Here is a 17,463-nt window from a genome sequence, read left to right on the forward strand (position 1 = left end):
GTCGGAAATTCGCGCGCGGGTGGCAGCGCGAAAAAGTTTTACGCTGCTCATTTCTTTAGAGCAGAAATTTCTGGCCGTGAAGCAGACGCTGTTGGACGCTTTGAGACCGCCATATAGACGAGATACAGCAGTGCTTTACTCGCGGTCGGAAATTCACCCGCGGTTGGCCGCGCGAAAAAGTTTTGAGCTGCTCAAAACTTTGAGCACGTGTTAACCGCGGGCGGCACATGAGGTAATGATGCGGAACGACGTGCTCTGGCCGCGGCCAGGGCGTGGTTACACATGGGTAGGACGGGAAATTTCAGCTGGTAATCGCTTTGTTGCGTTGGAGTCGGATTTGGGCACAACACCGGCTCGAAAGCTTTTATACCCGCGGTCCACACGAGAAAATGACGCGATGAGGAAGCGGAACAGTCGCCGGCGTCTGTTTTGCGGGCATACCACCGATGAACAGCGGGTTGGCCAATTTTGCGCATTTTCCATTGCGGGCAACCACGGGCAAAAAAAAAAAAAACGCAAAATTTTAGCCGTGATTCAGCCGCAAACGGCTGTGTGACCGGCCCCTTACAACGATTTAAAACTCTAAGATGCCTGTCTACTATTGGTCCAGGTCAGATAATATGCTGGTCTGCTATTGGTTTGCATCATAGCATTATGACATGTATGCTGATAGCTGAATACCCACAAGATCTCTTCTTTCAGTTCAGAATCTTGTGTGCTTAGTAAAGACTTTGCAAGTCGATAATTCAGTACTGCATTATGTTCTCTATTCTCTATGGGTCCCAAGTAGGACTGCAACTAACAACTATTTTAAGAGTCAACTAGTCACAGAATAACAATTAGCGAAAATAATAATTATATATGTATGTGCATTTTGTGAAGGGGATTTTTTAAGGGTTATTGTTCAATTTTCTTTATTAATTATCCATTATCCGTTATCGGTCAGTTCATAATACGCTACAAAGCCAAGGAGCTGGGACTCTTACTCTCAGCCAAAAGGCCAAGCTCAGGTCCTAGCCTTAAAGCCTTGCTGCGATCATCTTCATGATCATGATATCATTCAGCTAGGACCTTAGCTTGGCCTTTTGGCTGAGAGTAAGGGTCCCGGCTCCTAGGCTTTGTAGCGTACTATGAACTGACCGATAACGGATAATGAATAAAGGAGATAGAACAATAACCCTTAAAAAATCCCTCCCCCACATTCAGTGGTCAACTGCAAATCTGTAAGAAAAGTCCTGGATAATTCTCAACAGTTTGTCATATTCAACATTGTAACAACTGATGTTTGTTCTTCAGACTGAATGCATTTAATTTTCAAATACGTTTGTCAGTCATAGTCTGGCAAAACGCTCAAGCTCTCGTGTATAGCAAAATGTATGCGTAAAAATGTCGATAGCTTGAATGTTACATGATTGTTACATAACCCAGTCAGACTCTGTTTTCTTCAACAGGCCGATGTCCTTTGTTTTGAAATGTTTATGTATATAACGGCTCAAGACAGAGACAGCTGAGTATTATAATCATGTAAGATGCCTGGAAATACGTGTCTGGCGACCATCGTCGACAATGGTATTCATTGTTGATTATTTCTTTTATACATTTTAGTCGACAACTTGAACTAATCGTTACAGACCTACTCACAAAGCTTTCAGTAATGCTAAAGGGGGAAGCAAAACATAGGCATCCAAACAAAGCTTGAGATTTACACGAAATACAAAGAAGAATGTCCCTAACAACCGACCATTGGGTCTATTATTAATGCCTTAACGTTGCAACAGCCCGCCGGCGGGTCGTTACATTTTTGATAGAGGTAAGATCGGGCCTAAAAAAATCCAGCCCGACCAATTTACTTTGGGTACGTCTTGGAATGGGATTTTAGAAAAAATTTACAGGATTATTAAGGCGTCAAAAAAATAAGGGGGCGTTTTAAGCAAGTGGTTCTTCTAATGCAGAGTTCGGTAACCTTTTTGACTAAAGAACCATAAAAGCAAACTATTTTAGTTTAATTTTGGAAAACAGCTACAGCATATATTTTGAGACAAAAAAAAATGCTAAAACGCTCTCCAGACAAAAGCTAATTTTACTTCACAGTGTGGACATTTTTGAAATAAAAATAATGTGTCCCAAATGTCAACAGATATACCACTTTAAATTTGTCCTACAATTACCTAAGATCGCTTAGGCTCATTTTGATCTTGATTTCTTTTCATAAGTAATGGTTTCAAAACATGGTAGAAGCAGTATTTTGTGAAAAACATCACAAAATTGCATAGCTCCACCCATCCTTACCGCTCATCCAATCAAAATGCTCTAGGTCTTCTTCTGGTGTTTTAGTGGATTCAACAGTGAACACTGATTATTTAATGAGCTTTCATAACAAGTATATTTGATTGCTCAGACGCTTGGAACCTTAGAGGAAACGTTCATGGCCATCCTCGCAACAGGAAGTTGTCAAATTAATCTGATTTTTTTTTTATCCGCTTTCACCCTCTTCTGCCCCCATTATATACACCTGCTACTCCACTCAACCAGCTATTGTCACATTACACCACAGATGAATAAAAAAAATGTTTCCTTTATTTGTTCTTTTATTTATAACATTAATTATTAAAGAAATGTGCATTACCCATAAGTAATACTTACTATTTACTATTTTTGTTTTAATAGTTTCCTATGGTATACGGAGAGTTCCATATAAATACATGTTATACCTCAAAACAGATTATTGTCGTATCCCGGCGTCTAATTGAATATCCTCCTGTTCACAGATCTTATGCTTCCTGGCGTGGTAGTTCCTTCTTGTGGACTCCCAGATGTAAAACAGGGTGATACCTGCGCTGTTAGGCTTGTTAATAATAAGTACGTATTTTTGTAAGTTGATGTGACTTCTTAGACATATTTATGCCTAACAGAACTCTACTGATCCTAGAGCTCCTGTTGCAGTCGGCACTGCTGCAGTTTCCAGTGTTGAAATGCAAAGTCTAGGCATGAAAGGAAGAGGAGTTTGTGTTCTGCACACTTATATGGATCATCTCTGGTGAGTGGTTTTCTTCCGCAGGCCACAGTTTCAGTCATATCTTTCAAATTGATGGACTAGATTGTCCACAGCAGGGAAATAGGCATGAAATGTTTCCGTCAAGACATTACCGATTGCACTTTTCTAACAATGTCCCTGCTTGTTTTGGTCATTGAATAAAGGCATTTAGTTCTATTAATGAAATAACAATTTTTTAGTAAAACTGATAAGAAAAATTCTGAAAAGTATCACAGAGTGTTTCAAATCCAGTAATAACTTGTAATAATTGATTTTAAGTTCAGTCTTTTAATTCAATTATGGATACAACTTAGCTAGGTTTCGGCTTAAAATCCGTCTTTGAAACAATTAATTCACTTAGTGAATCATAGTCAGGCTCATTGATGTTACAAAAGTGTTGAGTTCATAGGGTCCGACAATAAAATCCAGGGTTGGGGGTTTAAATGAAACATGCAAACCCACCTCTGGCAATACTTAAGGTACATTTTTCTCCCATTCTTGTGACTTGTTAATTGTCAACGGAATGCATCAATATTGATGATTGACCACCTCTGGTTGTTACCATGACAACATTTTGGGTTGCAATAGACAAAAAAAAAAACAACTGAGGTTGAATCAGCATTGCAAATGATTATCAGGTTACCATGATTTAATTGTGACTACATTGTCTTAAGGACACATAGTTATGATTAAATTAGATATATTCAGTTTAATTTACTTTTGTACTTTTTTTTTCTATAATGTCAATGTTTTATTGTGATATGGTCTGAATTTCTAGAATATTTATATTTTAAAGGGACTCTGTTTTATTCAGTGCCTCCTAGTTTTAAAGAAATTGAATTGATTAAAAACAACATTGATTTAAATAATAAGAAAAAATACCTGAAATATCATATAAACAAGCATTTTTAAAATACTTGTCGGTCAAGAAATTAGCATTTACTTTTACATAACACACCCCTGTCAACGTATGCGTTTTTCCTGTATTTTTTTACGTTTTTCTGATCATATGAAATTGTGAATGCTGTGCAACAATTTTTGCACGGGAAATAAAAAGAATAATATTTAAAAAGAAAACACCTGTTTTTTTTTCAGACGAATTCTATTTTGCCCATCCTCTTAATGAAAGTTGATACAAATTAAACTCCTATTTTAAAGCACTTAAGGACACAGTTTTTCCACAAACATAAACAATAAATATTTGTTTTCAATGTGTTTTACTTTTTATCAAGGGAATTTGGAGAAAAGACTAGTCCTCCTACTTTACCAGATGAAGAAGAAGAAACCGGGGTGGGGAATGGTAACAAATGTGTAGCTGATGAGGAGGAAGAAGGTGAAGTGGAGGAAGGTGAGCAAAGGGCAGTAAAGGAGAAGGAAGAGAGCGAGCCAGTCAAGGATCAACTGTGCCAAGCTGAGGGTGATCAGGACAATGCAGTAGTTAAAAAGGACCATAAAGAAGGGGAGGAGGACCCGGAAGATCCGAAGTCACCTCAAGGTTCAATTTTACACACTTATATTCATTTGCATTACAAACTCATAAAACTTTTGACTAAACAGAAAATATTCATACGTATCTTGTGCAGTGAATATCAAAAACGATTCCTTATGAATGTCTAAATCAGTGTCAGCTCACGATTCGAAGAGCAAAATTGCATTGAATTTACTTAAAAAAAGCCAATTACCTTGTAGAGAGCATTTATAACACTGTTCTCTTCACATAATTACAAAACGTTTAAAAGAAAAATTTAATAAACAAAAACAAAATTTAGAATAGAATTGTCTATTGTCATTGATAACAACAGAGTAAACATTTTTACAGCGATATTGGACATGGCACTCCAAGATAATCATGGAATAAAGACTAAAAGATTGTTAGGATAAATAGGCAAATATTTTCGAGGCAGTGCATAGCCTCGCTGGCCTAATTTGTAAGTTCGTCAGAACAATAGTGCAATGAAAAGTTCTGCAATGACATTTAGCATCAATGAACTTTCAAAATGATTATAATAAATGAGATATACATACTTATTTTTCTATACATAATTTCTATACAAGTGCTTTGTGCCCGTTTAAGGGGTTGATGGTCCTGGGGGGAAACATTATATGAGGATAAGTAACAGCCACAGCTAACCCGTTTATATATATTTATATAAAATGTATATTTTGAAAACTTATTCTACAGAAGGTATTAAATATGACACGCGCGCGTTGTCCATTCTATAAAAATAAACAGAACGGATGGAAAGCTGCATCTGAAATCCTGTGCTCGATATATTTATGTCCTAGTATCCATAAAAATTTAGATGTATGGACCATCTAGAATGATTCCAATGTAACCCACTCGTAGTCCAATGTCATTTAGCAGCAACATATTGCCAATATAGTTTTTTCTTTTTAAAAAAGATGAATACTCTTCTTTTCTATGCATAGGCAAAATATGTACCTTTTATTTATACATTAATTTAGGATTTTACTTAAAAAAATAAAAGTAAGAAATTTAACAACAAAATGAGTAAAAAAGTCTGCCTTAGTTTTCCTAGTCAATGGAATTTATTAGTATTGTTTTATATTTTGCCGTTGTCCTCATTTTGACACAACAGTTTCAACGAGCCTCAGCATCATGTAGGACGAGAAGCAAGATTCAAATATTCATTCTACTGGGCTGTTTCAAGCGCACAATAATATTTTCATAATGGAACTTGATACATTTCTAAGGTGTCCAAAGAGCAAAAGAGTGTAACCTTCGGCCCTTATTTGTTTTCACAGAGGTCATGGATGCTTTACTTTGGCAATGTTTTCTTCTGGCTCTGAAGTGCAAGGTGAAAAAATCAGAGCTCCCTCTGTTGACAAGCACATTTCTACGCAACCACATGTTCTCCTGCTGGTAAAAAGCCACTTATTGGTCATAAAGTACTCCAAAGGACTTCACTTCCCTACCCAACACATTTTGATTGGTTTGTTCATTTGTTTGTCACAGCCCGAGTGGAGAACGGCTTGACATAAAAAAATCCAGTCATAAAAAGGTACAAATCTGAACACATTTTGCTTGAATCCTTCAAACATTTTCTTGAACTTGAATCTTTAACAGCTCTCCAGGTTCCTGCAGGTCATGCAGCAGCAGTACAGCATCATACGGGTCAAAGAACTGACAAAGGGTGTGGAAAGCATTGTGGAGGTGGACTGGAAAAGCCCAGAGTGAGTTGGGTCATTAGACCTGCATTTACTACCCCAAATTTTTGTGGATTTACTCTGCTCCCTATTGTCTTTCTATTACAGACTACGCTTCTCTGTTCCTGAGGAGACGAGCGTTGAAGCGGTTGAACAGGTGGAAGTGTATCATCCCCCTGAGATCACCACTTTATACTCAGTGTCAGCTCGACTGCAGCCACTTTTTGAGGATGCAAATAAGAGGTGTGTCCACATGGATGAAATTCTCAATGGAACACTCCCCTAAGAATTTTGAACGTTTGAGTCGGGGAGCATAGACATTTACACTGTGGCAGACCTTAATCTCCAGTTAACTCTTCCAAGAAGGGCATGTGATAAAATTACAGAGCAAACTCGGCTTTTAGTACGTTTAAGAAGGCCTCTAAATGACTCATGTTTTCTTGATTTACTTTTCCCAGCAAAATGACTCGTGATTTATGACGTGCTGTGAAACTGTGTTTCTTGGCAAAGATATTTTTACATGAATGTCTGAACAACTACATAACTTTAAAAGGGAAGTCAGAAATATCTCAGAAAAAAACCTGTACATTTTGATTTCTAAAGTTGGTTGTTTGTACTACTTGTGCTGTCTGTTTAAGTCAAGTCAAGTCATTTTTATTTGTATAGCCCTTATTCACAATTAGTCTCTAAGGGCTACACCTGTATTGTTTACTGGTGTTGTTGTGACGTCATATTTGCTAAGCCAGAACTAAGGCACGTTTACCTTCTCAACAAAATTCTTAAATGGGGCAGACTTGTGAAAACCTTTGATCTGAGTTTGTTGACCACATGAGCAATCTTTTCTTCCCTGCATATCATGTTGTCTCACCCTATCTTTGATATTTTGGGAGGGCATTTACAATGACCTTAAGATGGTTGAGAGTTGCCTGTTATTCTGAATCCTTTGAGGATAGTCTGCTGTATCAGTTGATGCCCTTGTTCTTGCTCACACGTCCTTAAATTCTGTAATACAATTTTTCCTTTTAAGTGTTTTATTGCCCTTTTATCCTGAACATTTTTATCCATGTCTAATCTGGGTTATCAATAACAATAAAGATAATTATTTTTCATTTTAGTATCACTTTGGAAATTGTGATCTCTAATGTCCCCACAGGAAAGGCGCGGCACTGCAGCCTGCTGAGGTGCGAAGCATCGTCACAGATTATGTGAAGAAAAATGACTTGGTGGATGAAACCAATAAAAAGCAAGTACATGTTTTAATTCACGCATATTAACTTTTAATATTCTCCCTTCCTGCGAAGCCAGCTGAAAATGGCGTACAATCCATCCATCCATTATCTGCACCGCTTATCCTCAGTAGGGTCGCGAGGGTGCTGGAGCCCCTCCCAGCTATCCTCGGGCAGTGGGCAGGGGACACCCTGAACTGTTTTGCAGCCACAACCGCAGGGCACACAGGGACAGACAATTCACTCGCTCATTCACACCTAGGGACAATCTGGACCAGCCAGTTAACCTGACAAGCATGTTTTTGGAATGTGGGAGGAAACCGACGCAAGCACGGGGAGAACAGGCATACTCCACACAGGAAGGCTGGTTGCTGGATTTGAACCCATGACCTCAGAACTGTGCCACGCACGCGCTAACCACTGCGCTGCCGTGCCGCCCCATGGTGTACGATATTTGCTAAAATGAAAATTTTGGGCTTAAACTAAGTGTTCAAAAAATATAGTCACACAAAAAGCGATACAGAAGAAGTAAAACTGTTGAGCATTGAGCGATCTATATTTCAATGAACACAAGCAGGGTTACTTGCACTACAAGTAAACTGGCTTTTTATGATGAAAAATAAATAGCTTGTAGCTGCTGCACCGAACGATCTCACCCTTCACTTATTTCAGTACAAGTTTTTTAGGGACATGAGAGGTCAAAGTGACAAAAGGAATAGGAGATATTTGATGATGTATGATGCTGTAGTCTGAGCTGTCTAATGCAACTAGAGTCATATTTTCCAATGTATAATAAAATGTAACATAAAATGAATGATGAAGAGGATCTACAGAGCAGAAGTAAATGGAAGAAGAGAGGATCTACAGAACAAAAGTAAATGGAAGAAGACCAAAAGGGAGGCCGCGATTGACGTGGATGGATGTTGTTATGAGTGCACTCCAAGAAAGAGGTCTCAATGTAGTGAAAGCTAGAGCTCTTGTTGGTGATAGGAATGAGTGGAGGGGTGTTGTAAAAGGATAGTGGGATGTTTAGACGTGTTCTAAGGGATGTGCAGGGCAGCTGTATGATGCGGCAGGGGTAAACCAGCGAAAGCTGTCGGGTCCTTTTGTTGATCAGAAGAGTGTGTTGTGTCACCCTGACCCGAGTGACATGGCCGCTTTCTTGTGGCCCGTTTCATCTGGAGGGACGAAAGCATGACCAACTTAGTTGCCGAGATGTTTAACTTGTTTGGGCATTTGGGTTGGCCATGGTCTAAAAACATTTTTGTGCGTGTTTTTTCCTACTTTTTCCCTTTTTTTAAATTTTCTTTGTTTTTGTATGCATTGTCTTGCTGTCGGTCACCCCTCTTGAGGGATATGACCAGGGTAGGTTGATAGATGGCTAGATAGAACATAAAATATAAGTAAATTAAACTCTTTGTGCACATGGTTTAGGGCCAGCCAGTCGACTTCGGAGATGAACGAACTGAATGTCACGCACAAAGTACGTGTATACAAATTAAGATGGCTTAATTATATTGTAGTGTTAACATGTAAAAAGTATTCAGTCCTGCCATCGACTAACAAAAAGGGGACAAATTGAATTTATATGATGAAATGACTCGTTGATAAAAGCTTGGCATATTTTGCCTCCTTCGCCTCATTCTGCAGAAAGAAAAATAAGCACTCGCGTCGTGCTCAAACGTTCCAGGGGTGAAGCCAGCTCCGCTAAGCTTGTCTCACGTTTGATGTGACGTGATCACAACGTTGTTTTTTGACACACTTTTTCGGTTTTATCTTCTGAATTTGATCAAAAATGCCCTTTGGGAATATAACTTGGATTAGGGCATTCCTTGCTCTGGGGTTCAATGTTTTGCTGTGGGTAAGGGTCTTAATCTTCAAACTCCTGGAACATGTGATGCAGATCTAATCAGATAAAAGGTTCTAATGTGACTCTGAATTGAAAAGGGCGTTTGTTTTCTGTTCTTTTTTTAGGGCCCAGTAAAAACTTGTCTTTGTCAATTCATGTGGCAAAAATGTGACGATTTACTGAGAGAGAAATGAAAACGATTAGACAATAAAAGCTTTACAAGGCAGCATGTGGCCTACCATCCAGTTATTTCAGTTAATCTTTGTGTGTTTTTTTGTTTTCTAACCAGTTACGTGAGAATCAACCCGACATTATGTGACTGTTTGCTCGAGAAATCAGAGTACCAGGACATAGAGACTCTCAAGTGGGATGAGCTTTTCAGCAGGTACTTTTATGATGATTTTCTGTTGCCAAAGTATAATAACACACATGTTCTGCTGGATAGAGTCTTGATACTTTCTACTTGTATTCACGAGAAGCATTTATGCAATGCCACAGTTTTAATAGCCCACTCTTTAGACACCACTGCATTTTTTTTAAATAACATGCAAGTCGAGATAAAGTTATTGATTTCCAGCTTCAATTTCATATGTTTAAAACACATTTATTTTTGGAACTTACATTGTCCAATGTTTTCCTCTGATGGCCACGTACAAAAATATGAAGGACCTAATAGGAATTTTATTCTTCTTCAATTTTACTGTAATTCACCAAAAGCATCAAAATGTTCTTATCTTTACATTGATACGCTTATAGTTTGATAGACACTTAAAAATAGAGAGAACACGTCAATGAAATTCCGAGTATGCCAAAAAAGCGAGTATCCAGGTCAGGGGTCGAGAACCTATGGCTCGCGAACCATATATCTACATATGGCTCAGAGATAAAAAAAATTACATAAAAAAATTATCCTTGGAGTTCCAAAGTCAAGTTGTTATAACTTAATGTTTGTACCTGCAAGCCGGAGCAACACTGAATGAGTCTAGATTTAGTACAGTACATGTGAGGAACATTCTTAACTACAGTTTACAGTCAGGGTGTCACCCCAACATGTTTCGTTTTGGCAGTAGGTCATTAAGAAATATTTCAAATGAATGGTCGGTAAACTATGTATGTTCAATGTTAAAATACTTCATTATGAAGACTCACAGAACAAACGGCTAACGGTAGATTTTTATATACTTTTTATGTACTAATTATCTGCTCTTGAGGTAGCACCGTACATGTAATAACTTAATTTGTTTAACAAAGCGGTTTAAGATTGCACTGTAAAAAATAATTCATTAGAAAGAAGAATATTTTTTTAAAATCCAAAATACACACATGAAAAATATCAATCCTTGGTTGAGAAATTGGCTTAATTTTAGAAGAGCTAATATTTAGCAATCTTGCTGCTTTGGGTACCCAAAAAATCCAAAAAGGCTCGTCAAAAAGATGGGGGATGAATCTGTGCATTTTGGTCACTTTTACTCTCTATAGTTTGTAATCTTCCTTGCACTCGTTTTTTGTTGCACTAGACAAAGGGTCTCTAACGCGAAGCCTCCTAAGGATAGCTGTAATTCCCGCTGACCTGTCCTGAAAAAAGCTCACCAGTGCTGGTTCATTGTGATTTTTTATTTATTTTTATTTTTTTTGGGGGGGGGGGGAGGTATGGTTCACAGAGTCTAGTTGACCCTACTTCCACAAATTTACCTGATAATAACATAGTAACAACTTAGTAATAACATGAGTTGTTATTTTAGAAATGCACCTCAAACTGGGTGCACTAATTATTAACATACAGTAGCTCTCAGCTTGAAAAAGGTTGGAGACCCCTGCACTACACATTACGGTGACATGTAGTGGTGAAATAATACACATCGTCCCTTTAATATAAGTCAAGCCCATGCAAATTATGTATTTATGCTCTTTACGGTTTCACATGAATTCCTAATAGAGGGTTTTTAGACCTCAATTTGTGTAGCAAATTGTATTCAATATATTTGAGAACAGTGGAATTTTTGTATCAAAGTTTTTCTTCTAGAAAACCCACTTTGGCACAGTTGTACCCAGACCATAGCTGTAGAGGCCTCTGAGTAAATTGAGTTCTAGATCACTGGTTTCGGGGGGTACAAGGAGAGGGCAAAAATCAAGAAAGTAGTGTATGAATGCTGGAAAAGAAGTGAAAATTTGATTCATTTTCATAATGCATTTGTTTTTGCACTCTGTAGTAAATATTTTACTTTACATTTTGTTGTGTCGTTTGTTTCTTAGGGAATCTGTGACGTTTGACTTTAAAGATGCTTAATATAAACAACTTGAAAGTTTAAATAAGTTAAAAGTTCACTGTAGGTCGAAGCAATAAAGGCTATTATAATAAAATAGCAAAATACATTTTTAAAATTCTTTAACAACATTTGGTTGCATAAACTTTCATTAAAGCTGGGACGGCAGTAGCTCAGGAGGTAAAGCGCTCGTCTCTGCTCCTCCGTGTTATATGTTAAAGTGTCTTTGGGCAACACACTGAATCCCTAATACCCCGATAAGCAGTTGCCTTGCCTGACACTGCTGTTGGGGGTGTGTGTATGGGTATGTGTATGGGTATGTGTGTGTGTGTATGGGTATGTGTGTGTGAGAATGGGTATGTGTGAAGCACTTTGTAAAGCGCTTTGGGGAGGTATTTAGTGACTTGAAAGGCGATATCTAAATGCAGACCATTTATTCAATATATCAATATAAAACAAATACATCAGAAGAGCTTTTTGGGAGCCTAAAGAGCCTGAATTCCCACATCACCGTGTCAGGTCCCCCACAAAGCAGAGACAAAACACGCTTATTGACCAATCAACCAATTAATAAAGCGAGTGAGAGGACAAAAAAAGCCTGCAACCATGCACACCATTGTGTTAGCCATCTTTTATATCATGAGAATTCTACAAAGTATTTTGATTCACTTTGAATTTATACATATTTTAAAATATTATATTTTTTTTAATAATGCAAGTTTAGCTTCCCAGCGGTAACCAATTAGACCCTGAAGGCCCACTAAGAGACCTTATATGGTATGGAAAACATTGTAAGGTCTTATGCTCAGAAAATGATCCCTTGTCATCCTGTTGTTTCGGCCGCTCTATTTGTCCAGCGTGTGACACATTGATAACCTAGCTATGGTGGACGTGGCTTAGAGCTCTTAACTGTATTCAAATTGAAGTTCAAAATGTTTTTACGTAAAAAAAAATATATATATATATATGTATATATATATATATATATATATATAGATATAGATATAGATATATATATGTATATATATATATATATAGATATAGATATAGATATATATATTTTCTTTCTTTCTGGAGGTGCGCCGCTACCTCGCGGATTTTCACTTATTGCGGGTGGTTTTGGTCCCCATTAACCCTGATAACCGAGGTCTTACTGTATAGAGGGATAGACTTTCTACTCAGCCAAACGGTGAAGAGTTAATTGGACGGCGCTTCACAGTGCAAATGGACATGACCCAAAGCATACAGCAAAAGCAACCCAGGAGTTTATTAGGGCAAATAAGTGAAATATTCTGCAACGTCCAAGTCAATCTCCAGATCTCAACCCAATTGAACATACATTTCATTTGCTCAAGTCGAAGCTTAAGGCCAAGACTCACAATCACGCAACAATTTAAGGCTGCTACTGTAAAAGCCTGGCAGAGCATCAAGGAGGAGAAAACTGAGCATTTCTTGTTGTTAATAGAATCCAGACTTCAGGAACAGATTGCCTCAAAAAGGTTTGCAACAAAATGTTGACAACAAACTATTTTGTTTGGATTACGCTTCATTGTCCAAATCCTTTGAGCTGCTAAAATGTGAGCTGTTTCGAAAAAATATATATATACAATTCCTTCATTTTCAGTCTGATGGTTTTGTTCAACCACTTGAATTAATAAACATTGCAGTCTGAATTTCAAATCTGGTCAAGATATTTCATTTCAAGTTTAATGTGGTTGTATGTAGAGCCCAACTTGTGAAAATTATGTGTCCGTCCAAACATTTTCAGCACCAACTGTACATCCCTCGATCCATTAGAGGCAATCATTGAAGGGTGTTCATATTTACCTACAAAAAAAACTGAATAAAGTAATATTGGCAATGTCTCAAGCATAGTATGAGGTTGCTGAAATTTTCCTCATGTAGATATTCTCCCTACTGTATATACTCGCATTTTTGTTAAATTTACATCTATAAATAAAATACTGAGATCAGGAAGTCAAGTCAGCTTATATGTCTATGTTTGGTTCTGTGTCACCAGTAGCAAATAGAAGGCAGCATGTGAGGTGGATGACGTGGATTATAAAAGGAACAAACTACCGGGAAATCAATGGGACGTGAGCACAGAATTTGTGGTAAAAGTGTACTCAATTTTGGTCCTTTTATTTATAAAATCAATTTTGCAATTTTGGCTGGAGGAAAAAAAAGATAATGTCTTGGACAGTACCCACAATTGGAGAAGGAGATTTTCATGTGGTTTGAAGCCCGGAGGCAAGATTGATACGGAGTGTCGCGCGAAAATTGCGTTTGCAAGCTCTCAAGATTGTACGAACCAAGAAATATGAAGGGTACACGGTTTCCACATGTTGGTATACATGTTTTCTTTTATTGTTTTTATTATATGGCTATTTTAAAGCAGTTTGAGAGGGTAAGCATCTATGCGAGTATATACGGTAATTTGTAATTAGATGTTACTTTCAGGGTAACATCCTACTTTTTGGTGTCAGTAGTCTAAGGGGGAATTGAACTACTTTTCAAATAAAGTAACTAAAAACTGTAACTTATTACATTTTTAACAACGCGCCCAAAACTCTTGATAACACGCTGCACTAAATAAGCAGGAAGCGCTGCAGGTTAGTCTCAAGTCGCTTTCTCACAGCAGAGGTTGAGGGAGACATCTTTTCCGCAACTAGCTTTCATTTCATCTCTCCCTTTGCACCGCATCCCGTCCTTGAAAGACAGGACAAATGAAGACCATATTTGACACTGACAAAAAAAAAAACATTGATATTAAGCGTTGCTAATATTCTGGTACCTAAGAACATCTTTCGGAAGTGTGTCCACAGGAAATGGGATACTGATGTTCTGAGAAGCACCAGGGACTACTAATATTTTCCATGATTTAAGCATGAAGGCCTCAACTTTTGGAATAAGACTGAGAGATTGAAGTCTTCTCAACGCAGCTCCAAAGATACAGATAAAGTTGTTTTGAAGATCGTATATTCCCGAACGGCTCAAAGGAATGTTTACATACAGTAAAACAGCTGAGTAAGCGAATGGAGACACTACATCAGGTATAGCCTTAACATGCTATTTCTTCTTTCCACCTTTCAGAGCTTTGTCCAAACCTTGGATGTACTTGCGAGGAATTCCGTAATGATCTCTATTTGTCCCGCGTGTGACACATTGATAACGTAGCTATTGTGGACGTGACTTAGAGCTCTTAACTGTATTCAAATTGAAGTTCAAAATGTTTTTACGTATGCATACATGATTAGTTAACTGCAAAAATTGTGATTCATCTCAATTAAAGATTTGTACTTGTTTGACAGGGCATTTTTTTTCCCTGCAAATGAACATTTTTTTTCCTTTGATTTACAATACAGTACTTAAAATTGTCTCATTACAATTTCTTATCATAAAAGTATATTCACCTGGAAATAGTTTGCACTTAAGGAAAATAATGTTTTGATATTTCTTCCTGTGCAAAGGGAGAATGAAAAAAAAAAATGCCCTGACCAGACCACATACATCCCTGAACTCTATTTGGTGACTTTTCCTGCGCTATTTCCAGTGATGCAAACCAGCAGACATCTGAACAATGTAACTGACAGATGCTGTTCCAAAAATTTGGTTTTAATAGAATAAAAATTGTTTTGTCCAAATTGAGTTGTCCAATATTTGCACAAATAGACAAGCAAATGCAGACTTGAATTTTCATTGGGGCTATCCCAATGCGATATTTATTTTTGATATCGGTCGAGTACAAAAGGGACACATTTGGTCCTAAACATTTCCAATATTGGCCCCCACATGCAAGCAGTCCATTCCATTTTCAGTTCATTGTAATATTGCTAGTGCATTAAGAGTAAAACATTTGTATTTTGAGTAAAATCCATTCCAGTCAATTAATTGTTAATACATCCAACAAAGTTAACCCGATACAATCACCCACCCAACTCTCAAAATTTATTTTCGAAAAAAAACTAACACATCAAATGCTTTTATGTACACTTTATTAAAGACCCAATGTGTAATATCTGACCACTCGATGGCACTGTTGTCAAATGCGAACAGAAACCAGTGCCCGGAGCACAAATACATTTTTTTTTCCTATGATTTTTTACAAAAATCAACATTGGTATGATTTATCAGGTAATATTGCCCAATATTCATATCATTTTTTCTTTTGCTAGATTATTTTTTTTTTATTACCACAAGAAGGCACACTGTCCCTTTAAGAAATAAAAAAATGTCAGAACAATGTCCAGCAATCCATTATTTGCACTCTGAAGCAGTTTGCAGCCAGTTGCGGGGCACACAGAGACAGACAGCCATTCATTCGCTCATTCACACCTAGGGACAATTTGGACCGGCCAATAAACCTGACATGCATGTTTTTTGGAATATGGCAGAAAACCCACACAAGCTCGGGTAAGAACAATTAAACTCGGCACAGGAAGGAACCCATGACCTCAGAACTCTGCTGCGAACAAGCAAACCACTCAGCTGCTGTGCTGCTTTGCAGAGCAATGTACTGTGTATTCCACATGATGTGTAACTAGTTAGGCAAAATTAAAACAATTAATTGGATTCGAAAATAATCGAAAACTACTTTTATGGTTACATAGATGACGTTTTAACAGAAATGCTGAAAGTTCCAGGTTGTCAACATTAAATATTGCCCGATTTATTTAATTTCATTTCCGTTCTCGAGGGTTCATAAAAGTGCTTGGAAATGCTTGAATTTAAATGTTGTGTTTTCAAGGATTGAAAAGTTCTTGAATTTTGGGGGAAGTGCTTGTAAATGCTTAAACTTGTTGCCATGTTTCCCAACAAGTGTGCTTAAAAACGACTCCTACACTGCTCACACATGGTTTTGCTTTGCCATTGCATTTCTTCACACCTCGTGATTAACAGCAGCTCGCATTAGTTTGTATGGCATTGTCCTCTGAAGCGTCATCACCCCTTATAGAACAGGTTTATGCTACACTTAAACATGGCACTATGAAATGTGTATTGGTGCAATGATTATGGATCCATTATGGACATTTGTTGTGGGCCATGGACAAATGAAGATAGTGTATCCCAGTGGTAAATTGTAATGGGAAGTACTTCCTGCAACTGAAAATGAAGGCTAAATCATTTTTACCCAACACCTCTATGGGAAGAGATTTATCTCAAAAACAAATATAGTGGCAGTTTACTCATGATCTAAAAGGTATATGTCTCGATAAATTCACACGCAAGATAAAAAAAATTACAGATGTAAATCGTAGCTATATTTGTGGCTCTGCTTAATGCATGATTCACACCGGATTCATTTTCTTAATGGTACTGGAGAAATGAGAAAATTGGCTTTTAAAGTCCTTGAAAAGTGCTTGAATTAGGCTATTAAAAGGTGTACAAACCCTTATTCGCCTTAGTTGAAGATATCTCTCTTGTGTCCATTGAAATAAAATAGTAATAATGAATTATAATTTTGGTCAGTCCACATGTGTCTTTGACAGTTTCCAAAGTATTTCCAAACTAGTGAACTTTTTTTGAAATGCTATTTTGTGATAGACCGTTCAGCCCAATGCCAGCAATGCGCTTTTTGGGGAGAATAAGTGATCAAACTTTTTTGCCCATTTCCTATTATGTTGTGTGCCAAATTACATTATATGTTCGTTTTCATCCTAACTTTGTTTTAGAAATAAAGGATTGGAATCAGAGTTGTATTTTCCTTTATTCCTCAATCAACAATATAAAAAACTCATCAATTGAATAAAAAACATTTTTTGCTACGGCCTGCAGCTCACTTGTATTTCAAAAGAATCCTGTATTCATGTTTAAGTTTCAGTCTTTTTTTTTTAACTGGGAAAACCGAAGTTGGAGAAAAAAGAATCCGATTCCGTGGTGATTCATAGTGACAAGTGATGTATTGAAATCTGTAAGTAATCG

At 37.4% G+C, this 17,463-nt stretch overlaps 1 protein-coding gene across 4 annotated transcripts in view; it reads left to right on the forward strand.

The window, feature by feature from the left end:
* eif2d (eukaryotic translation initiation factor 2D) overlaps positions 1 to 17,463 on the forward strand; it is a 28,568-nt gene that overhangs the window by 4,680 nt on the left and 6,425 nt on the right. For 3 of the 4 annotated variants that reach the window (XR_015850092.1, XM_088332496.1, XM_088332497.1), the window contains exons 4-12: positions 2,769 to 2,859; positions 2,930 to 3,037; positions 4,267 to 4,529; positions 5,801 to 5,918; positions 6,012 to 6,057; positions 6,123 to 6,229; positions 6,311 to 6,445; positions 7,356 to 7,445; positions 9,567 to 9,662. Coding sequence is in view for 3 of the 4 variants with exons in the window: in XM_088332496.1 (XP_088188622.1) it covers positions 2,769 to 2,859; positions 2,930 to 3,037; positions 4,267 to 4,529; positions 5,801 to 5,918; positions 6,012 to 6,057; positions 6,123 to 6,229; positions 6,311 to 6,445; positions 7,356 to 7,445; positions 9,567 to 9,662 (1,054 nt within the window). In the remaining variant the exon portion in view is untranslated. Of the gene's footprint in view, positions 1 to 1,484; positions 1,570 to 2,768; positions 2,860 to 2,929; positions 3,038 to 4,266; positions 4,530 to 5,800; positions 5,919 to 6,011; positions 6,058 to 6,122; positions 6,230 to 6,310; positions 6,446 to 7,355; positions 7,446 to 9,566; positions 9,663 to 17,463 lie in introns of those variants that run through there. The other variant, XM_088332498.1, reaches the window with a different exon arrangement.

The sequence above is a fragment of the Urocampus carinirostris genome, chromosome 3 (assembly GCF_059441175.1).
Source record: "Urocampus carinirostris isolate Australia breed hairy pipefish chromosome 3, RoL_Ucar_1.0, whole genome shotgun sequence".
NCBI classification, from domain to species: domain Eukaryota; kingdom Metazoa; phylum Chordata; class Actinopteri; order Syngnathiformes; family Syngnathidae; genus Urocampus; species Urocampus carinirostris.